We start from the raw sequence: 21,997 nt of genomic DNA, 5'->3' as shown, positions 1-21,997 counted from the left end.
TGTCTTGCGGCTCCGGCGGAGTGAACTCTATGTCGGCTTCCGTCGTCAGGGTCTCGGGGCCGGGGTTGCGAAGTTGTCAGGTACCTTGACTGATGTCCTCCAATAGATTGTAATTGGGCACCATGAGCTTTGTTGCTGCACAGGGTGAGGGATGGCATGCAGCAATCCTGCGCATCAATATAATGCTACTCAGAGGTGGGGGTAAACGCAGCCTGTGACCGCTACAGATATTGGTCATAATATCGTAAGCAACTGTGCTCCAACCTCACATGAAACTGGCTGTGAGCTGCTCGCTTCGAGTGCGTTACTTTGCAAGACTGCCTTGTGGGAAACGGGCTTGAGGGCTTAAAGTGTTAGGGGGCCAATTCTTAGGTGTATGTGAGGAAGATGTTTGAGCAGAAGGAAAGAAATTGTCAATGAGCAACAGCATCTGGTGGTGTTGGCTGGCTAAGGTGATGATTGTGATGCGCACGCTGAGGACTTGCTTTCCCAACGGACTTCAGCAGCACCTCTTGCTTTTTTGGCATGGCACGCAATCCTTCACCTGGATCGGCTGCTGCCGTCGCTGATCTGTCTACTGACTCAAGGCTAAGACGGTGTCTTGAAGTTATGCCCTACAACTCAACGAAGGTGATCCACGTGCTATCTCACAATAGGTATTTTATACCTACCATTGACACCAACAAGAACGCAACGCAAATGTTTTCTCGGTCTTGACCAACATTTATCAGCGCTTGACGGTGATTGAAACGTTTCCATAACCCAGCATATAACCCACATCACCCTGACGTAGTGACAAACTGATCCTCCGGCGATCAGGCCGAGCATTTCTCGCAACTGGACGACTGGACGCGGATCTGAGCGCTGTGAGGCTGCAGCAACATCGTGATTACTGCATGTAGCAATATGCGCGACGAGACAACAATCAGCCGACTTGACAGTTATGTAGCAGGTTGATCCATGCTTGCCATTCCGTTCGTTACCGCCCAATCTCTGCGCGGGTACCTGAACATCTCCATCAATTGCGACGACTCGTGACAGGCATTCCCAAACGTGTCGAAATTGCACCGACCAGTCCACCTCGGAGTAGGACCCACCCAATCTCGTGTCAGCGGTGACTCTAAGGGTCAATTACGCCTTCCCTTCCCCTCGTGGTCTGTGGGAGGCTGGTGACCTTCCATGTTGGTCGTTTCAAGGATCATGCTGGAGCAGACGTCCGCAAAGCCAGACAAAACGCGCCGACATTGAGCCAGTTTGGTTTCCGTTAAGCGACCCAAACTTTAGATTCGAGCCAATCCACCAACGTAGACTGGTGAGACGCGATAGTTGTGCGCAAAAACATATTGCAGTCAAAAGATAAGGCTGGCGTAGCTAGTAAGCCGTCAAGACGACATAGCGCACGCACAGCGCCGGAGCGGGCCTCGGGAGGCAATTACGTGCCAATCAATACACCGCCGAAACGTCGTGACTCGCCCAATTCCGCGCAGGCAAAATGTGATGTTGCCAGCCTGGGACGTGCAGGGCAGGCCTGAACTTACCAGATCCCAGGTCTCTTTTGTCGTCGTTGAAGCTAGTGTCGGAGCAAAGTAACCGGGGCCCGCTTGTTCGCACGAAATGATGGTCTGAGGGCACAAGGGCATCCAAAGTTAATAGGGCGATCACAGCTGTCGTGCCTAGGTATCGCAACAGTGCGACAGCGCGACAGCGCGGCTGAAGCAGGTGCCATACATTGACGTGTCGCGCAGGCTTCTAGAAGACCCTCACAGCCTAAAGCGCCTGGATCAATCCTGAAGATGAGACTCACCGCTTTGGTACCCATAACAACGGCGGTGGAGCGGCGATGCAGGTCGGGGAATGGTTGTCTATATGGTCGATCATAAAGAGCCGGAGATACATTGCAGAGTCAAGCGTTCGGCGCAACATGTTCGCGGCAGGTGACTGATTCTGAGGCTGCGAGTGCGACAACACGAGCATGCGCAAAAGATGCACATTGCAAAGGGTTTCCCTGCGCACCAGAGCCCTGGCAGCAGTGGGCATAAAAAGTGGGTGCAAGCGCCCACGTTGCTGCTGTGCTCGTGCATTGTGTGTTCCGGAGGGCAAGCGATTCGGCGTCTGTGTAGGTAATTACGAAAGCCGTCTTCTCGAAGTCCATCGTTCAGGGATGATCGCTGTAACGTTAGCAGTGATGTGTGCGACGATCGCGTACGGCGGGAATCGTCGAATCTTCCTTCGACAGCGGCCACAATCGAGGCTAGTGTAGACTGCAAGCACCACAGCAGACCTTCCCCGAAAGCTTGCCGTGAGGTGGAAGGGGCCGGCGTGAATCGTTGCGCAACGTGCATACGAGAATCGATCAACCTTGTCACTATTTTGAGCCCACGACTGATGTGAGGAGATACAGCGCGGTTCGGTGACTCGACCATGTTTGTCGCTGGACAGCCGCGCTAGCTGTTGACGTAACGGACGTACCTGCTTGCCGGGTCAGACTTATCGATCTAGACGTCGTATGATTCTGCCGTCACTGAAGGAAGCACATCCAGCTGGCGATAATCGTTTTCTTGTTTTGCGGAAACAGAGATCTGCATGGTGACGGTGTCACGATCTCACGGATGTGCTTGTCTGTAGAGATGGGAGGCTGGGTATGGAAGCAGGTCGTGCCGAAGGACGAAAAAGCAATAAAGACGTGTATACACATCAAGCATAGGCTCCGAAGCCGCTGCTGTGGCGCTCTGCAGCTCACCAGGGTGAGTGATGCGGATCGTTCCACAGGTCGCCTCGGGTCAACGACAGTGATACACATGATTTGAAGTCATTCTCCTTCAGCGCAGTTTGCTTTTTCGCGCCTCTGGCTGAACGATCAAGAGCAGTAATTCCAGCGGGCGCGTGTCCCAACAGGTGGCTTGCATAAATCGTTTGGGTTCCGGGAAGAATGCTTTTTGCTATTCCCCGGTCGTGCAACCGCATCCTTCGCTCGCTGGTCGAACGATGTGTATTGCTTTTTAACGGTTCGGGTGGTTCAAGCCATTAACGAGCATGCTAATCTGAACGTCTTTGTTGAACCACATTTCTTATTGTGATACCCATGACTGTAGCATGAATCGCACTCTGTATTGGGTCACTTCGAAGCTTATTGGGACAAGCGATAGGGACACCTACAGCCTTCCACCGCACGGATTCGGCGCCGCAGCTGCTCTCTCGGCGTTGAAGCGTCGAGCTTGGTCGGTCTCGCACACAGTTTACTTCGCTAGGCTGCGCTGAAGAAGAGACTTGTCGCACTCAGCAGGCTGCCGGACGCCACATGCGGTTCCATCACAATGTCTCATCCATGTAAGAAGATAGTGATGGTGTATGCAAGGTGTCTTTGTGGCCAAGAAACGAAATTGCTGGTGAGAATTGCCAGGAAGAGGCAGTGGCAACCAGGCCGCACCATGGCGACGAAGCCCACAGAGGGCTTTCGCCGACTGTCATTGCCAGAGTGGCCCCTCTATTCTCGAAAAGAACGCACGACCAGTGTGGAGTATCATTCGGGCGAAGGTAACAGTTTATGTAATGCAGCCTCATAATCAGGGCGGGATGTAGCCCACTGTCGCTGCTCCACTGAAGGAACTTGTGTTGCTGACCTGAAAATTGCGAAGATCAAGGAAGGCCGTCGATCATCCCAGTCCTTTGATGCGCTTCAGCAAAGTGGATCTCATTCGAAGATTCGGCTTCTGATTGCGCGACAACTGCCGGTGGCTGCTGTGTGTACCTATTGATGACTCTGATAATGGATGCGAGCAGCCGCACTGCTCTCCAGGTTACCACAGCACCCAGAGATTACAGCGACTTGTTCGGTCGAATTGATCAGACCACAAAGGACGATAGGACAATTGCATCCTTGCCATGGAGCCTCGCAAGGACATCGGGCACTGATGTTGCGTACTGTGTTCCCACCCTGGTGCAATGGAGGCGGTGAAGTCTAAGATCATTACCTAGGCAACTGGTGACAGGAGAACTCCATCTCCACATCAAGGGTCGTATCGTCCAGCATTGCGTGTCCGTGAGATGGGTAGGGCGACGGGAGATGCGCATAACCATAGTGATTTCCATAGAGACGGGCGTCGTGTCAGCATTATCAGGCATGAACCAGGCACCTCTACTGACGTGGAGACAGGATACATGCGCAGCCGACCGTTAACGCTGCGTGGGCAAGCAGGTTGAAAACACCAAGGACCTAAGGTAACGGGCCCTAGGCGGTGACAGCATGCTATATAACGGGGTCAGCATGGGTGATCCCCAATGATATTTAATTGCATTAAATATGCGAAGCTGCGACAGTGCTGAATCTGGCGGTGAAGGTTATGCATCCAGCTCATGAGATGCGTGGTTCACCCACTAAATCAAAACACGCAATTGCCGGGATATACCCAGGAGGAAAATCAAGAACATTGATCAATTGTTTTGACATTTGTCGAAGCATCAGGTGCTATGCAGTATTCCTACTATAATACAGAAGAGAAAATACGCTGGGCCAAAAAGCTGGTGGCTGCGCTAAACAAAAGTAGTAAATGTGGCCACATTAAGTAGCGAAAGCCGGATGATGTCGCGACGCCGGTGTAAATGCTAGCAAACAATGACTACGTCTCCAAGAACGCCGATTTAAAGGCCGTGATGATAGTGTCGGTGGCAACGCACGCCATCCAAACAAGTGCCGCCTTGCTGATTCCAAGTATACATTATTGGCAACTGAGGCTTAGCCCAACAACGCCGGTAAAGATTTGACAGTCGAGATTAGCTTTTGAGTCGTTATGTCGTGATGGTTGTGCTGGTGGAAGCGTGACACCCCCGCTCGTGGCGCTTCATGTTACTTCGTACGCTGAAGGCCTTGCCACAGCCTGACTGCGGGCACTTGTACGGCTTCTCGCCAGTGTGGCTGTGGCTGTGGATGCGCAGACTGCTCGGCCGCGAGAAGGCCTTGTTGCAGGTGGAGCAGATGTAGCGGTCCTGGGATTGGGGGAAAGCTGACTGGCTGGATGTGCTGATGTAGTGGTGGTGCTGCCAGGGATTTGCGTTGGCGGTCGCACTGTTGGGCTGGGGCATCGGCAGCGGCATCGTGGGCTGGTAGTTTGAAGGCAGGGGTCGCTGAGCATACATGCTGGCGTTGTTGTATGAGTGCTGCTCAGGCGAGTAGAACGAGCTCGCTGATGCGTTACCTGGAGATGACTGGTAAGGCGACTGGGCGTACATTGAGCCGCTGTACGGGGACATGGAATGCGAGGGAATAGAGTCCCGCTTCATTGTTGGCATTGATGACAAAACTTGACGCTGCTGGTGGGGCTCCATGTTGTTGAGCGATGCACCCATGAAGTAGGCTGCCGAAGCGGCAGAGTGAGTCGATGCGGACGAGGGAGACCGTTGGCCGTCGCCGGCGGCGTCGGGGTGCATTGGTGGGGTGGGAGGTAGTGTCATGCGGGTGTTGTTGGTCACTGTTGGCGCTGCGACGTAGGTGGAAGGTTGCTGTGGTCTTTGCATTGTGCCAATGCTTTGTTGTGATTGTCCCAGTTGTGGCGAGGATGATTGTCTGTGTTGTGACTGTGGGCTCGCGGCGGCTGCTGCGGTTAGAACCAATCATAGAGAAGCTGCCATGGGCCACTTACCAGCGTCCGAGGCAGGCTTCTCGCCGCCAGCAAACTCAAGCAGACTCGAAATTGACGGCAGGGACGGCTTTTGCTCTTCCGCAGGCGGCGACGGGGGTGACTGCGGGCGCTGTCGCTGGTACTGGTACTCGACCTGTTGTGGGTGCTGTGGTTGTGCGGTGTAGAGTGAAGGCGCAACGCTGGCCGACACGGGATACGCACGCGGCTGCGTTTGCTGATAGTAGGCCGACTGCGGTGGTTGCTGGAACGCTTCGCGCTCCCTTACGCTGCCGTGTACCATGCTGGCGAGATGCATTGCCATGGAGGAGTACGCTCAGGTCACGGGGTACAGCAGAGGCTGCGTAACGGTAATGTACCTGTTGTGGTGGTGTTGGGGCTGAGTGGGAGGGCTGAGGTGAAGAGTGAGCAAGTGATGACGAGATAGAGAGGCTGGGTGTAGTCCACGGTAGAGGAACGGGTAGTGGCAGATGTGATATGCGCCAGGACTCCGGGCGGCCTGCAGTGCCTATGTAAGAGTAGCGAGCGGTTGGCGAGATTCAGCACGACGCCCGTTCACGCTGTAGCGTCGTCAGTGGAGAGGCCCGTGGTAACCAAACCGTTGCCAACGAGGTGGGTCAGACAGCGGTCGACCCCAGTCCTGTCAAGTCCCTGTCGAAATTACAAGAGCGGTCGACGAGGCGGCGGACCGTTGTGACAAGCAGCCAGCGTCCCAGCACGGCTAGACGAACGCTGCCAGCCCTGCAACGGCAATGCAGATGACGGGTAAATTGGGACTAGTGCAGCGATGCGCACGCCTCCGTAACAATGCCTTGGCCGAGCGATCCGCCCACACATCCCAGACCAGCCAATCTGCGCAACGCCGGCGAAGAGTCGCTTTTGGGCACCTGGCACGGAGGGCGTGCAATGCTAGTGAATGGCGGTGCAGGGGGCCCTGGCTACTGTTCCAGGACAGGCCGTGATGCACCGCAGATCGACCCTCCAGGAGAGCTCAGGTCTTGTCTGATGGGCGCTGACGATGGTCGTCGGCTGCAAGTACCCCGAATGCTGCACGCCTGGCAAGCGCCGGTCACTGATGCTGGTGCTCGCTCTGGCAGTCGGCGGTGCTGATGCTGGCAGGTTGCGCCTTCCTGGCGGAGCGGATCAACCTGTTCCGGAAGCAGTCACGCACGCCCGCGCCTGCAGTCAGTCGATAGTCACACAGCCCTCTCGAAGCTGTGGTGCGTCGGCCACTGCTGCTGGCAGCCTCTTCGAGCACTGCGCGAGACGCCGTGGTGCCGGCGTGGGTGCCGCGGTAGGGGTGGGTGGGAGCGGGCCTGCACAGTCCGTTCGGACAGAGATCGATCGACAGCAGGCCTGCAAGCACCTGCTGCACGCTGGGCCGTGGAAATGTCGAAGCAGACGTGGGCGTCAGCCCAGGCACCAGAGTCAGTCGTGAAGGCCCGGTCCCAGATTCGGGGTTGAGTCGCCGGAGGTGTGAGGTGCCCCCCAGAAGACGGCCGGCCAGCTACTAAGCAGTGCTTGTGGGTGCCAGCAGCGCGAGAACGACGGCGCCGCGAACAGGGCGGCGAGACAAGAACGAATGGGCTGACGAAGGATCACGCAGGGGGCGGAACGGCAGATGCTGGCCATCACAAAGGGACAAACATGAGACGAAAGACGATTCTTCACGCTTAATCCACCCCAGCCGCGTACCCTCTCATATCGCCTACGCGCACGCGGGCAAGCGATTCGCACGGTTGAGAGGTCGCGACGTTCGCTAGCTGTCGTAGGCGCATATCGTCCCGCGAAGGTTTGGGTGCGTACTTGGGAAGCGACCATGGCGTCTGCCAAAGCGGTCTACTGTCGTTCCCGCCGGCAGCCTCACCGACCAAAGACGGGCGCTGCAGCTCGCCCGAAGCAGCCTCTGAGCCACTCAGGCGCCGCCCATTCATAAAACCCTCTGCAAGCGATTAGAGCGCTCCCGCACTGATGATGCACACACATCACGCCTGCTGGCGAAGCGAGCACGGGTGATGTGACGACTAAGTTGGGAGGCAGCACCGGCCGTCATCGTGTGCGCTCACGTCAACCGTCGTATCGCGCTGCAGAGCGCTCCCGGGCAGTGTCACAGAGACGCAGCCTCTTGACTCGCACTCCGCACATTGCCCTGCCCGTCGCCGTCGGGTGCTACGAGCGGAGTGGAGGCGCGCTCCAACCAGCATCTCACCGCACCTTTGCTCGACGGCAAGCTCCTTTGGCCTAGCCGTTTCGGCCGCGTGGTCTGCAGCAGTTTCAGAGCAGAGGCAAGCGCGGGAGAGAAGACGGCGACGGCTGCTCGGACGTCGTCCTGTTCCAGCAACCATGTCCGCCCCTCGTACGCGAGCCTCTCGCGACGCCGCGAGGGCGGATGGCGGCGTAATCCCACGTCTTGGCCTCGTTCGTCTGTGGAGGATCTTGCAAAAGAGGCGGGTCGATCAGTACAAGCGCATGCAGCTAAACCCTGGAGCCACGTTGGCTGCTGTCACCATCTGCTCGCTGTAGCCGACCTCCCGCGAGCCAACCACGACCCTCCTTGGTCTCTCCCATTCGTGCCTTCGAGAAGCCTACCACGTGAGTTGCATGCCACCACAGCCTTCTGCCTCAATCTGCACCGATTTGCGCAACATGCCGGGCGGGGCAGCCATCACCCGCGTGCCTTGTCCATCAGGGGCAGCCTGTGCATCTACCGAAGGCCTGACTGCGGCGACGGCACGCAGCAGCCATCGCACCCACTGCTGGACTGGACTGAGACTTGCCGAAGACGGCGAGGCAGTCGTCTCACGCCAGGCCATGACTCTGCCCTGTACCATTTTCTACCACGCATCCACAGCTTTCCAGAAACCCCAGAAAGCTGCGTGCGCTGTGCAGTGCGACCTGGTTACACGTCGCCAACAGCGTTGTTCTGTCGTGCGGGCACGACATCACGAACATGAGAGCGCACGGACGTTATGGGAGATGAACGGCCAGGGTCTTCATCGAGGGAAAATCTCCCATTTTGGACATGATCTTTCGTGCGATTCGCGGAGCGCCTGACACCACCATCCTGGATCCTACGCCCGATGTGGATATCGTATTTACCCGGCCTTTGGAAAGCATTGCTCCTGCAGTGAATGTGCGACATGCAGCAGCTTGCACTATGCCTTGATACGTCCATTGGTATCCAGCTGCATCTCACTGCTGGTAGTCATTGGGGAGGGCAAGGCACCTGTGCCATCTGCTGGATTCTCGCGGGATCTGCCAGATTAACACTAAAGGACACTTTCTATCTTTCTAAGCGAATACGCCAAGCAGGGGTATCGCTGCTTCGGCCGCTGCCTGATCCATCACCCACGGGACCATTTTGTTCCACGACACCGTCGTGTTTGTGCCATCCTAGTGATCATCTCGGCCAATTACTGATACGATTCGGCATGGCAGCGGCATCCCCACCAACAGTGCCACCGAGGCTGTCGTTCCTCAAGCACGTGTTGATGTGTCAAGTTGCAGAGCGATTGCAAATGAATCATTCCCACGTGGAGCAATCTCAAACAGAGGCAGGAATAATTGGGCACGGGCTTGAGCAATCAGTCGCTGTGTATCGGTTTATTGCGATCCGCGCTCAAAGTCGTGGTCAGAAATCACAGGAGCTAGAATGCTCGCTTGCATGAAGTAGGGACGGGACGGAACAACAGTCTCAGACCAACCTTATTCTTACAAGCCTTGGTAGTGCATGTCGTCTTGCTTTGTATTGCGCCATCTAGAAGCATGTTCTCCAACATACGCAACATCAATCGAGCCGGTGATCGGGTAATTCGACAACGTCATGATTGCAGACGATGGCTGGATGGCACTATTGACAATCAAATAACCATGTCTTTATCGGTGATGGAACGCGACGCGAACAAGCTATGCGAATCTGGAGTCACCGGAACAGTCGTTTCGGTACATATCTGAAACACATTACAGGAATGATTCAGACAGTTTGACACGAGTCGATTGTTCGCTGTAATAACATCAGACTCCACGGCGCTGACTAGCAGTCATCTTTCGAGATAACAAGCACGTTGGGCTCCCGGTGTTTGTGAGGCGGAACGGGCCAAATGGAATTGCACACAGAGATACAAGCACTACCTTGCTAAAACGCCGTTTCTTCCATCAGAGCTCAAAGCTAGCCGGTGCGTGCAGCGACTGGGGTATCCATTTCAACGACGGCGCTACCTTACCGCCTCGAGCAACAGTCGATTTTCCGATACGCAACATACCGAATTGCTTCCCTGAGAGCAATAACCCAGTTCAAATCAGCTTTTCACGCTGTCACTCGGAACTCGGCATCATCAGATCCTTACAGCACAAACTTGCCGCCATTTGGCCGATACCCTACAGCAAGGCTGTGACGCATCATGACCCTGTCTGTGCCATCAAAACCTCCGCGTCGTGCGCGACTCTCCCTTGTAAGCCGCTGTGAAGCTATGAAGACCATGTGGCTGCTAGGATGGCTTGTAATCAAGCCAGGCTGTACAACGGTTCGCGAATCTTCTGGAGCAAATTCGCATAGGCATGCGGCAAAGTCAGCCACCAATGTATCACGATGCCCCATGGCCACAAATGCCCGCCATTTCATCTGACTACACGAGGATTTGGGGCCTGAAAGTGAAGGTTTGGACGAGCTGCATTCTGTTCCGAGCATGCTCGGTCAGTACGCATCGCGAAAATGAGATGGGCTGTAGGATCGCCAGACCCTGGTCCATGTAGACCGATTCGAGGTTATCCTCCGGAACCACTCCGCCACGACAAGGTCTTGAACGGCTGACGCAGATCCATCGCAGAACCTGCCCACCATTAACACCGAGACGTACTCGGCTGACCACTGACATATCTTGTAAGTAGCGAGCCAAGTCTCAGATCGACCGAAAGACACGCCTTGGTCGTCTGTCTTGCTTCGATTGCAGAACAATGTCATCAGCAGCTGATCCACTGATATGGAACGATCTGCCGGCCGTACGGGTAAACCCCGTTCGCCACGACACCCATGCTCTGGGGACGCGCCATGCTGCCAGCTCCAAGGCCGATACGGAACTGACCAAACATGCCGACAGAGCGGCTCGTCAGTGTGTTCTGTTTCAGTCCTCTCAAAACGCTCAAGATCCACTCATGTGGCAGAAGTCAATAGTTCGCTGACCCGTGACGACGTCAAGGCGTCTGAAAAGCATTTACAATGGCCAGCTCAGGCAAACCTTGGATGTGTGATTTTCCACCCCTGATGTGCTATCCCTTGCAATCTTTGCTCAGGTGCATCTCGGTCGCGAGAGCTTACCGAGCCAAAAGTAGAAACGGTTCGACGGTCTCGGCAGAAGCTACCGGTGCATAGCCACGCTTTTACTCTAGCCTTCTCAAGACGTTCGGACGTCCCCACTCTCCACCAACATCCGCGTTGGCCAACTTGTCTCCCCTGTCACTGCTAAAGAGGTCAAGCGCCGTCTCCACTTTGTGGATGAACGCAACAACGCTCTCTCACAGACATTGGTGCAGGGCCGTTAGCACGCTATCGACATACCTGCCGAAACGTTCAGGGTCGTCTTGACAGACAGCCTCGATCGAGACCCAATACTCGTAGACGCAAATCGTCATGTATTCCGCCCGGAGTACCTACGAAATGCGTACACTTGAAACAATAACCCGACTCATTGGTTGTGTCTCGAGCACAAGCGTATGGTCCAGTGCTGTACCCGGTATGATAGCCAATCCGCTCTACGCGGCAACACTGGCTTATGGTAGCCCTGTTCTCTCGTACGACTCCTGCAGGAGGCTTAATTCTCCCGGGACATTTCCACCACTGAGTTTGAGTGAGTGATCTGACGCTGCTGCTGCACCAAGGGGTACGATCGCCGCCGATCATTGCTGGACGGAGATTTACCGTTGCACAGTGCGATATGTACTGGTTCCAATCTCTTCTGCGCCAGACGCTTTCAGTCATAGCACGCGCAGGAAGGATCTAGTGCCTACGTACCTCAAGACGCAAATCCAGCAGGCCATCCGACAGAAACGTTGGACTAGCTCCAGTTCTTCGGTCAACGGCGCGGTCGATTCGGCTTTAAACGGCGTGAAAACCACGCACGTTGCAAGATTCTTGCCAGGCTGTACGAGACTTCTGAGCGTACAGGTGGAATGCAGAAGGCAAGAATCCGCATATCGTGTGGTCTGGGTACAAAAGAAATCACCAATGTCCCAGTGCTACTCATTGGTACCATCGGAGTCAGTGTTGCCGCCATCATCTGCACATCCGTCACAAATAGCGGCAAATCCACGGAAGTGCTTCGCAATTTGGCGTGCATCCATTCTACGCATACCCTTGCCAACGAATGGCCAAGAGTGGGAGCTTACTCTCTGTGGACTCGACAGATTTGCACCCGCTAGCTATCCTTCCGAGACTGCTGATGCGTTGGATATTGATTGCCAAAACTCTGTAGTGCAAGACGATCAAATGAAGGAGCCCAGGGTACGGTGGGGCGCCGGACATCCTACTGACTATCACCATGGTCACGACCGGGCTTAAAGCATTACCTGGATCTCGGGTCAATCTGTCCTTTAATTCTGAAGGGCTCGTGACCATGTTGTACACCTCAGTGTATACAGACTATAGCCCTCCTTGAAGTGTACTTTATGCAAAATTGCCAGCCTGTCGACATAAATCTCACATTGGGGAGTCGTGCTGAACACGCAAAACGGGTATGTGGGGTATTCAGATACCATGCCGCGAATCCGTAACAGGTACGATCGATATTAAACAAGGATCCTCGCACATGACGACATACAACCCGAGGTCAAACGACTGGATGCTGTTCGTCAAGAATGATTCTCGCCCACATGACGCTGCTTCCGGTGCACCGAAACCTCCGGCCTTGCTTATGGTCTGTGTCCGAAAGATCGTGATGACGGCATGCTTCATAAAGGCGCCGCCTTGGAGCCTGCTCAACCTTGGTAAAGCTACGCCGGCCTATGGAGATGGAAAGAAGCTCGGGCAAGCTACTTCGCCGGACCGATGTCGTACACATCAACATGTCCGTGTATAGGATGCATTTTGATTCCACACTTAGCATTGATTGCGTCCTGGATCTTACGTGGTCATTTTTCCAAACACTGTTTGGAAAAATGACCACAAAAGCGTTCGGGATGGTGTACGAATTTTCGCTTCCATACTTCCGTGGTCCCGACAATGGATATCAGAAATCGAAATGCATTACACCAATACCATGCTGCGAAGCGAACAGCGTAGCGGAATTATATATGCAAGTATCAGCATATGATCGCTGTCTGGCGAACACCCTAGGCGTAGATCGCGTGTGCCAGCCTCCGCTCTCGCAGATGCAGTAACCGATGGCTGACACTCTTGTACGGTGTTAGTCTATACCTGCTCATGCCTAAACGGATCCCGGGCCGGCTGCGCATCGAGCGATTAGCTCACGTAAGACGTCAAATTCGACTATCGAATGCACTCATGCAGACGTTCCATGCATGCAGCTGAGTTGCAACGGGGCTGTACGGTCGAAAGCGATCCTGACGTTATGCCGCTACGTGGGAGCAGCTTACTGATGCCCACTGGACGGAAGATCTGCGTAAGACGGCGCGGGTGCGCATCAGGCGCGGTGTATGCTCACCGTTACATGCGCGGCGATGCATGCACGTGAAAGACACCACGTGGAGGACGAACTCAGCCCAGGCACCATGTCGGCCTTATGCTATGCGATCATCGAACTCTGCATGCTGGTAGTCGGCGTGCCGTAGCATGTGTTACACCGCGCTTCGACGGCATTTCTTCCAAGCGCCTGATAGGCACCCGCGTGACGGCAATGCATCGGCATGTGCGGACATAAGCCTTATCTTTATGTGATGAACTGACGTCTGCGGCATGGGCGGTTGTTGTCTCCACGTCAGTGTAGGGTACACTTACATTTGTACATCACTTGAGCATGATCGGCTGCACCCCTGCTAAAGCTGACTAAGCGGGTATAGTCACTGGCCTCAGTCTTGCCTTGACCAGCGACAAGTGACTCTTGGACAGGGTAGGATGCTTGCACAACGTTCGACCACTAGCAGATAACTGGGTGGTTATTAGCAGTGCCACATGGAATCAATGTCAAGATCAGGAGGTCGCACAAGTCCAGTAACGCTTAACTCAAGTATTGAACAGGGATCTCAGATATCTAGTGGGTAAAGACAAACTTCGAGCTAAATTCTCTGCTTCCTAGCGATCAGGACTATAGAGGCGCTCTTAACCATCGTCAAAACCAACCATCTCACTGCTAATCTTCCGCAAGGCCTTCTCCCTAGCCCCATCGAACATCCAAGCCGCGTACCCAGATGCACCCATGTCCGCCATAGCATAACCAGTCGGAGCAGCCGCCGGCTCAAGAATCAAACAATTCTCGAAGTACTGCGACCCGCCCATCTCTTAAGCCTTGTTCAGTATTCTCGAACGCCTCTACAAAATCCCGCGTCTTTCTTCCACGTCGACTTGACCGCGTCTAGCATTTTGCTTGCAGGCCGTCCCAGATCCCGCCGGGAGTAGGCATGCAGATCAGCGGAACCTAGCGCCATTCGATTCCGTTCGCCTTGTACATACCCGCGAGCTTGGATTACGCTTACGCAGCTACGGGGTCGTAAAGCCTGCTGGCGAAGTTAGTATCGTCCGAGACGGAGTAGCAAAACTGGTCGCATGTGATGATGGTGATAGGGCGATGACGCGCAAAGCGCATTTGGGAGTTGCTGGTACGAAGAAAGTAAGTTTGAAGAGTAGGGACGCAGGGAAACGTGAGAGGTAGTTGATTCCGGATCGGAGGGATGAAGCCGACTTTTGACATGCTTTCTAGGATCACCATGCCAGCGTTGGGGATTAAGATGTCGGGCTGGTTGCTCCTTTGGTAATACCTCTTTTTGCATATGCTCATACGCTGGCTAACAAGTTGAAGCCAAACTCTAGGAGTTCGAGTCGACTAGATTCAAGATTGTCTGCCCACGCCGCATCGGCCTGCATCAGGTTTCGAACTGCTCCGAAGTTGTGCATGCTAGTCGCTTTGCGTGCCTTTGTGGTATAAAAGCCGATAAAGGGGATGATATGTTGGTCAAAGCGGACTTGCCGTCAAGCGTGCCGATCATATTGCCGCTCTTCATGATCTACTGCGGGATCAGGCCACCTGAGTACCTGCAATATCCCGAAGGATCTTGATGTAGGATGGCATTGTGAATCATATTCGATGATGAAGGGGAAGCGTCAGTCATACCACCATCATACGAGGAGCAATACTGTTGGATTCATTGGTCGACAGGTTGAAAACAAGGCCGTTGATTGACTGAGCTCAGTTCAGGGTGATATCTCATGTGCTGGATCCTGTCAGACTACTTGCTACCCTGAAGCCGCTGTGGAACCCCTATCCAAGATATCCTGGTGAACATAGATGCCAAATTCCGCAGAAGTTGATACCGTCAACGCGAGTAAAGCCCGTAATGTGTACAGCGTAAGTAAGCGAATAGCTGTATAAAGTGACTAGAAATATCGTAATGTCGAGGGATGTAGGCGAGATGATGTATCTGCCCACTAGCCGGAAGAACGACGATTGCGTCCACTAGCATGTAGAGCGGGAGAGAGTCCATGATCAGATTGAAAGTGATTAGCAGTCTTCGACGATGTGGATCTACACCCGACATAGCTCCACTTTCACGCCTAAGCCCTTAGAGTAGTTCTTTGACCAACCATACGAAGTTTGGAGTTTGACAAACATTGAGAGAAAGAAGAGCTCCATAGAAGGAGGTCCGTTTTTCGGCTAAGCGAAATCAGTCTTCTAAATTCGAACGACGATGAACTCAACAGCTTCCACTGTCAGATATCTCAGAGATCAATATATGGCCTCGTCCCTAGTCGTATAGTCTCTGTGTTCCTTGATAGTTTGACCTAAGTCAGATGGAAATGATGGTTTCTGAACCTGGCATCTATCGTTCGCCTTCCGTGATGATAAGGGCAGCAAAGAAGAACAAAGATCCGACAGATGTTGAGATATGTGCCGGTTCTCAGACATCCTTTGCTTGAGCCTCTTGATATCTCTCAGCCGGAATCAGAGAGAAGAGCAATGAAGAACCTAGAGTTATTGATGTGGTCTCCAGAAAGAAACAGGTGTGAAGGTCAGTTGCTAGACCGTACAGCTGCGTAAAAGGTGCGTTTGCTCTGACTTCGACGTCAATTCTGGCATGACCTTACTTGAGACAATGGTGCCATTAACAATCATTTATGTTAGAGCAACTGATCGACTCCTGCGAGTGACAGAGTTGTGAACGACCGCGCCTAAGTATGTAAGATGATCGCATACCTTTACCTGAACTTGCATGTAAACATAACGCTGACACTGACAGTGATTGAAACTGGGATCCAACGGCCTGCATCTCATACGCTCTGCCTGGCTGAATCACCGCAAAGCCTTGGCAATCACCTTCATCTTCACGAGGAATCTATCTCAAGGAGTCTTGTTCAAGAGTGACGCAAGCCTTCACCGGCATTAGTCCGTGCGCGGCTCGCGCCTTCCCAGCTGTATACAAACAAACGCGTTGTCACCACCAACTTCAGATCACTCCACCGCCGAAACAAGCAGGCTCACTAAGAACTCTCGTAACAACTCTCGTTACCTACGCTGACTTGTTGCAACGTGCTTGACCATGGGTAAGAAGACTAGGCATATCTGTGGTCGCTGCCTTGAGTCCTTCAAGAGCAGGAGTGAGCTTGACGAGCACATGCGAGACCACGCAGACAGCGAGCCGCTCGAGCACAGGTGTCCTGGCTGTCCGTTCTTCTTCCCCGACTCACTTGCACTCGAGCAGCACCAGATTCTAAACAATCACGGCGGTGTTCGGATCAAATGTGACAGGTGCACGCAAGCGTTTGACACACAAACAAGCTACGACAATCACCGCAAGCACGGCCAGCCCTGCTGCGACGCCATTCACTCTCGGGATTGGAAACACAGTCCTCGCTCGGGATACATCGATCCAGATAAGCCCAAGCCAGTCTCTAGGGAAGCATTGCAGCTGGAGTACGGGGCCACCTCAGCAGGTACGCGAAGCGATATGAGTGAAGTCGGGATGTTCTGCCACTGTTGCAAGAAGACGTTTGCGTCTCACTTCAGATACGATTCCCACCTTCTCGGCTGTACCGCAGCCAACAAAGAGCTATCCTTGGATACACCTCCCAAGAGTCCAAATCTTAGACCCTTGCAGACAACGACTCAGCGCGCAAAGACTCCAGTCCCTCAACAGCCGCTTTCAACATCCGTGGTATCTGAAAACGCACCTCCAGGCCAAGAACCTGGCAGGTCTGCGCCCGCTCAAGCCCAGGCCCCAGCTGTCTTACAAGCACCCCGCCCCCAGCACGCTGGTGCCGGCACCTTCGTCTGCAATAAGAAAGGATGCCAGCGAAGCTACAACTCCGAGCCAGGTCTCAAAATGCACATGGCCGACGCACATGGGGCTGGAGGTAGCGGTCTTGATCTGTACGGCAGTGACTCTTGGATGCTTACGCAGCGGGAACGTGAGCGACTGAAAGCTGAAGGTCTCCTCAAAAACTCGACAAATGGTTCTCGTGGTGGTAAGAACGGCTATGGCAGGATTCGGGGAGGTTTTGATGCCCCGCCTCCAGCTGCAAGTCGTACGCTGCCTAGAGCCGCACCAGCACCACGTATGCCCTTGCCAGCGACTCATCGTCCCCATCAAGCAGCTCCTCGTTTTCCTCCTCCACCAGCTCCTCTACCGACGAGTCAGGACATTGGTGGTCCCCTAGAGATGGAGCAGGCCAAGTCTGTCTGTGGGAAGACGTTGCGCCTACTGCTCCAGACTGATGTCTTCATCCGTCACGACGGTAAGGTGAGTGTCAGTGGCATCGACTGGACACGTATTGGCGTCGAGCGACAGTCTGCCGTTGTCGGCATATTCGAAGGGTTGTGCCACCTGCCTCGCAGCCTCCAGGCTGTTGAATACCTACCAGCACCAAAGACGTTCTTGACCGAGTATACCGCGCATTATCCAACGACAGAGTTCGAAAGTGCTCCGGCCCGGAACCAGGCAAAGCCTGCTCTAGGCATTATCGCCATGGCTTGCAGCAAGATCGTCCTCGGCAGCGGATGCCACGAGGTCGTGAAGATCGCCGCTGTCGATGTGCTTACTTGCCGTGTGCTCATGAGCCACTTGGTCTGCACCGATCCAGATGCGCAAGTTGCCAACTGGAACTCATCCAACACAGGCCTGAACAGCTTTAGTGATCTGGAGAATGCTCGTCAGGTCGGTTACAGGGTCCTCAAGGGCTGGGCTGCAGCTCGCGCAGCTCTGTTCAAGTTCGTTGACCAGGAGACCATTATTGTTGGCCACAACCTCAGGTCTGAGTTAGATGCGCTGCGTGTCATCCATGGCCGTGCAGTTGACATCGTCAAGGTGGTCGAGAAGGCAGCAAAGGGTCCACTATCGAAGGCACAAGTCAGCCTTGACAGCTGGTGCCGTGACGTTGCAAATGTTGCCAACTTGAAGACGGACCCTGTGTTTGGACGAGACTGTGTTATGAATGCGTTTGCGGTACGTGAGATTGGCCTGTGGTCTATCAAGAACCGGGAGACGTTCGAGAAGGTGGCGAAGAAGAAGACGACGGAGTACCAGTCGGTGATGAAGATGTGAGAGCAGCGCAGAAAAGGTTGGTGGGAAGCGACAAGGAGGAAAGGCTCAGAGATGTGTGGCGATATGGAAAAGACAAAAAGATACTACACGCGCAGACCAAGCAATGCGAAAGATACTCAGACTGACCTGCTTTTGCAGAACGCGACTTGTTGAAGCTCCTCTTCTTGAGTCTGGTGGTCAAGGACCTGCAGAGCTCCACGCTGATTCAATGCATATAACTCACTGCTGCTATACATCACATGCCTCCTACTTTCCTTGCCACTGCACACCACTGAGCTCTGGTTCCTACTTCTCCTCCTTCTCGACCACAAACGCACCCCCCAGCAAGATCGCCGGCTCATCAATACTATGATGCTCATAGCTCAACGTCCCCACACCCCCCGCCTCAAGGATCAAACTCGGATTATCCTTCAACGGCTTCCCAATCCACCGCGCCGCAAACGCCCTGAGAATATGCCCATGCGCCACAATCAGCACATCATTCGGCCCCTCGCCGCCCTCGCCCACAAACCGCCCGCGGTGGTACTTCTCCCTGAGCTCTGCAATCAGCGCGTCCAGGCGCGCACTCACGTCCTCCGGGCTCTCACCCCCCTCGCACCCGTCGCGCCAAATGTCCCAGTCGGCGTTCAGCCCGCGCGAGGCCCGCAGCGCGCGCACCTCCGCGCTCTTGATGCCCTCGTAGTCGCCGTAGTCCCACTCGCGCACGCTGGGCGTGATCTCGACGCGCGCGTTGGTGCGGATGTCGAGCGAGGCGCCCGGCTCTGGGGTGTGCGAGGCGTCGTGCCATGGGTACCGGTCGCGGCAGCCGAGGTGCAGGAGTTCGAGGGTGCGCTGGGCGCGGGTGCGCGGGGAGACGTAGCTAGGGGTGGGTCAGGCGGGGGTGAAGGTGTATGGCGGGGGAAGGGGGGGGGGGTACATGTGAGCGAGGTTGCCGGGGACGATGAGGCGGTCGGCGCCGACGAGGGCTTTGCCCGTTGCGCGCACACGCTTCTCGCCGTTGGCTGTGAGCGGGATGTCTGAGACGCCTGTGTGGCGGCCGTCGAGGGACCATTCGGTTTCGCCGTGGCGGACGATGAAGACGCGGGGGTCGGGCATGGTGGGGGGATTGGAGGGGCAATTGAGCTGCAGCAAGGAAGGTATGTGACTGTCGAGCTCTGGCTGAAGAGTCAAGAGCACACCGTCTGTATTTACATTTTGGTCTTGGTACTGGAAGCGGTCTACCGAAGGTTCCGCTAAATGCCGGTATATATGACGTTTTCCTGGTTTGGGGAAACAGCGCGCAGTGGGGCAGGTTAGTGCTACCCCTCGATGCCTAGTCAGCTTTGGTCAGCCTTCTATTTAACACTCACTATGATTGACAGAGCAGATTGATAACCGAGAACAAATGCCTGTCAATTTACTTTTCATTTTGGCCCAGCCCTAGCTAAAGTACAAGATCATAAGAAGCTAAAGCCACCTGCGCCATGCTCACTAGTTTTGGAGTAAGACGAGTCGAACCTCCTCCCCAAAGTCATAGTCTGAAATTTGACTTTTGTACGGGTATTCACGACAGTCCACAGCAAAAGCTTAGTTATCCATGTAGGTGCTAGCATCAACGCCCTTCTCGGGGAACTCAGGAAGAGAGACCTCGAAGCGTTCCTCAATCGACTTCAAGACAGCCTCGTCTTCAGGGCTGCTGATGAAGGAGATACTGAGACCCTTGGTTCCGAAACGACCGGCACGACCGACACGGTGGAGGTAGGAGTCGGCCTTGTCGGGCATGTCGTAGTTGATGGCGACGTTGATACGCTCAACATCGATACCACGTCCGAAGATATCAGTAGACACGCAAATACGGGTCTTGAAGTCCTTGAACTCCTTGTAGCGCTTGATACTGCATAGCGGTCAGCATGGGACAGTGAATGTTGGTGTTGAGGCACATACCGCTCAGCCTGGTCAATACCGGAATGGACCGCAGTGCTGGGGAAATTGCACTCGCGCAGGAGCTTGTCCAGCTCTGTGCATCGCAGAGTAGAGCGAACGAAGATGATGACCTGGTTGAACTCCAGCTCGTCGAGGAGATCGTTGAGCTTCCTGTTCTTCTCGCGCTCATCGAGCTTCATGAAGTACTGCTGCAGACCGTGAAGTGTCAATTTCTTCTCGTCGTCAACGTAGATTTCAAGAGGGTTCTGCATGAACTTCTTGCAAGTCTCACGAATCTCCTTCGCCAGTGTGGCCGAAAACATCATTACCTGCTTGTGGGCGGGAGTTGCGCGGAAGATGGCCTGCACATCGTTGCGCATATCTGCATATTGTTAGCCGTGATTCGCGTCGTGTTCTTGTGGTACTGACCAGGCTGATCCAGCATCTTGTCACACTCATCGAGGACGAAGTGCTTCAAGTTGGAGAGACGGAGGTGCCTATCGCGGACGAGAGCGTTGATACGACCGGGTGTACCGACGATGATGTGGGGGTGAGTGTCCTTGTTGCTGAGGAGCTCGATGTCCTTCTGAACGGGAGTTCCACCGTAGAAGACACCGACCTTGACATCGGGCAGGAACTTGGCGAAACGGTTGTACTCATTCCTGATCTGGTAAGCCAGCTCACGAGTGTGACACATGACAAGGATTGTGGCAACGCCAGGCTCGGGCTTCTCATCCATCTGCTGCAGGGTAGCAAGGACGAAGACGGCTGTCTTACCGAGACCGGATTTGGCTTGGCAAAGCACGTCGTTACCAAGAATGGCCTGGGGAATGGTGACTTGCTGGACTGTAGAGCACAAGGACATGTTAGAACGGATCTAAAAGCGGTCGCGACGAAGTATGCAAAGGGAAGCGTCCGTCCATCCTGCGCAATCGAAGTCCTCCACACGAGATAGTCTGTGGCCTTACTACGCGCAAGACCACACAAACTCTACGCCATCTCTTTCGTGCCCGTCTGGAACACATTGCCTGCCACAACCAGTTCTCTCGTTCCAAAACGATGTACTGGCGAAAAGCCCTAGGCTTTTTTGTGTAATGGACCGATCTAATCGCGTCCAGATACAACAGTCCACTGGTGGCTCGTGTGTAGTGGAAGGAACTGGGTCCCTCGCTACTTCGCTCGTGTGTAGACAAAACCATGGCCGCAGAAATAAAGGCGCTTCGATGCGCAAGTGGACGGACGCTTTTGGAACAAGGCTGAGGGGAATAATTAGACTAACCCTCGGAAGGATGTTCGAAGCCACAGTCCGTGATTGCTCGCACGAGCTCGTCCTTCAGGAGAAAGTCGCGGAAACCGGTCGAGTGGATGCCGACATAGCTGCCCTTCTTGTCGCCGGCAGCCTCGCCAGCTGTCAGGCCACCCTTAGCTGCGGCGGCGGCGCCATTGGCGGGCGCCTCGGTTGGCTGGATCTCCTCGTCGGAGTAGTCGATGAGATCCTCCTCGTGAGACATGGTGATTAGAGATTGGTGGTCGTGCGGTGTGGCTGGGTTGCGCGCGTCGCAAACTAGGCTGCCGAACAATGAAGTGGCAGCTGTGCGGTGGGAAGGGCTTCGCGAAGCGGTAGCTACAGGAGGAGAAGGATCAGCGGGCGATTCGCTGATGCAGGACGTAACGCGACGGTGAGGTTGAGGATGCTGTCGCAGGTGTTGATGGGAAAGAGCGAGACGCAAGCGGTGGGACCAAAAGCTCGGCGTGTCAAA

At 54.6% G+C, this 21,997-nt stretch overlaps 6 protein-coding genes across 6 annotated transcripts; 2 read left to right on the top strand and 4 right to left on the bottom strand.

Annotated features, from left to right (window-relative positions):
• Positions 1–1,757: 1,757 nt before the first annotated feature.
• On the bottom strand, positions 1,758–2,381 carry C7974DRAFT_31886 (uncharacterized protein). Its single transcript, XM_046138673.1, has one exon. It carries the CDS (start codon positions 2,340–2,342, stop codon positions 1,875–1,877), a length of 468 nt encoding a protein of 155 aa, XP_045993823.1. The 5' UTR covers positions 2,343–2,381; the 3' UTR covers positions 1,758–1,874.
• A 2,404-nt stretch (positions 2,382–4,785) lies between these two features.
• Positions 4,786–5,916, bottom strand: C7974DRAFT_415904 (uncharacterized protein; the record flags this gene model as incomplete). The annotated part of the gene is made up of 2 exons (XM_046143932.1): positions 4,786–5,588; positions 5,637–5,916. The coding sequence occupies 2 exons, from the start codon at positions 5,914–5,916 to the stop codon at positions 4,786–4,788; spliced, it is 1,083 nt and encodes a 360-aa protein (XP_045993822.1).
• A 644-nt stretch (positions 5,917–6,560) lies between these two features.
• Positions 6,561–7,096, top strand: C7974DRAFT_31863 (uncharacterized protein). The gene has a single exon (XM_046138661.1). The coding sequence runs from the start codon at positions 6,652–6,654 to the stop codon at positions 7,069–7,071; it is 420 nt and encodes a 139-aa protein (XP_045993821.1). The 5' UTR covers positions 6,561–6,651; the 3' UTR covers positions 7,072–7,096.
• Positions 7,097–16,334: 9,238 nt separating this feature from the next.
• Positions 16,335–18,572, top strand: C7974DRAFT_440828 (uncharacterized protein; the record flags this gene model as incomplete). Its single annotated transcript, XM_046145342.1, has 2 exons — positions 16,335–16,447; positions 16,544–18,572. 2 exons carry the CDS (start codon positions 16,335–16,337, stop codon positions 18,333–18,335), a joined length of 1,905 nt encoding a protein of 634 aa, XP_045993820.1. The 3' UTR covers positions 18,336–18,572.
• C7974DRAFT_426814 (phosphoglycerate mutase family protein) lies at positions 18,243–19,705 on the bottom strand. The gene is made up of 2 exons (XM_046144535.1): positions 19,252–19,705; positions 18,243–19,194 (listed from the first exon to the last, which is right to left on the bottom strand). The coding sequence occupies exons 1-2, from the start codon at positions 19,428–19,430 to the stop codon at positions 18,621–18,623; spliced, it is 753 nt and encodes a 250-aa protein (XP_045993819.1). The 5' UTR covers positions 19,431–19,705; the 3' UTR covers positions 18,243–18,620.
• Positions 19,706–21,949, bottom strand: C7974DRAFT_400300 (P-loop containing nucleoside triphosphate hydrolase protein). The gene is made up of 4 exons (XM_046142488.1): positions 21,517–21,949; positions 20,667–21,083; positions 20,259–20,619; positions 19,706–20,208 (listed from the first exon to the last, which is right to left on the bottom strand). The coding sequence occupies exons 1-4, from the start codon at positions 21,746–21,748 to the stop codon at positions 19,902–19,904; spliced, it is 1,317 nt and encodes a 438-aa protein (XP_045993818.1). The 5' UTR covers positions 21,749–21,949; the 3' UTR covers positions 19,706–19,901.
• Between the last annotated feature and the right edge of the window lie 48 nt (positions 21,950–21,997).

This window comes from Boeremia exigua (assembly GCF_020726555.1).
Source record: "Boeremia exigua strain MPI-SDFR-AT-0100 chromosome Unknown C7974scaffold_10, whole genome shotgun sequence".
Taxonomy (NCBI): domain Eukaryota; kingdom Fungi; phylum Ascomycota; class Dothideomycetes; order Pleosporales; family Didymellaceae; genus Boeremia; species Boeremia exigua.
This window is presented reverse-complemented; position numbering and strand designations above follow the sequence as displayed.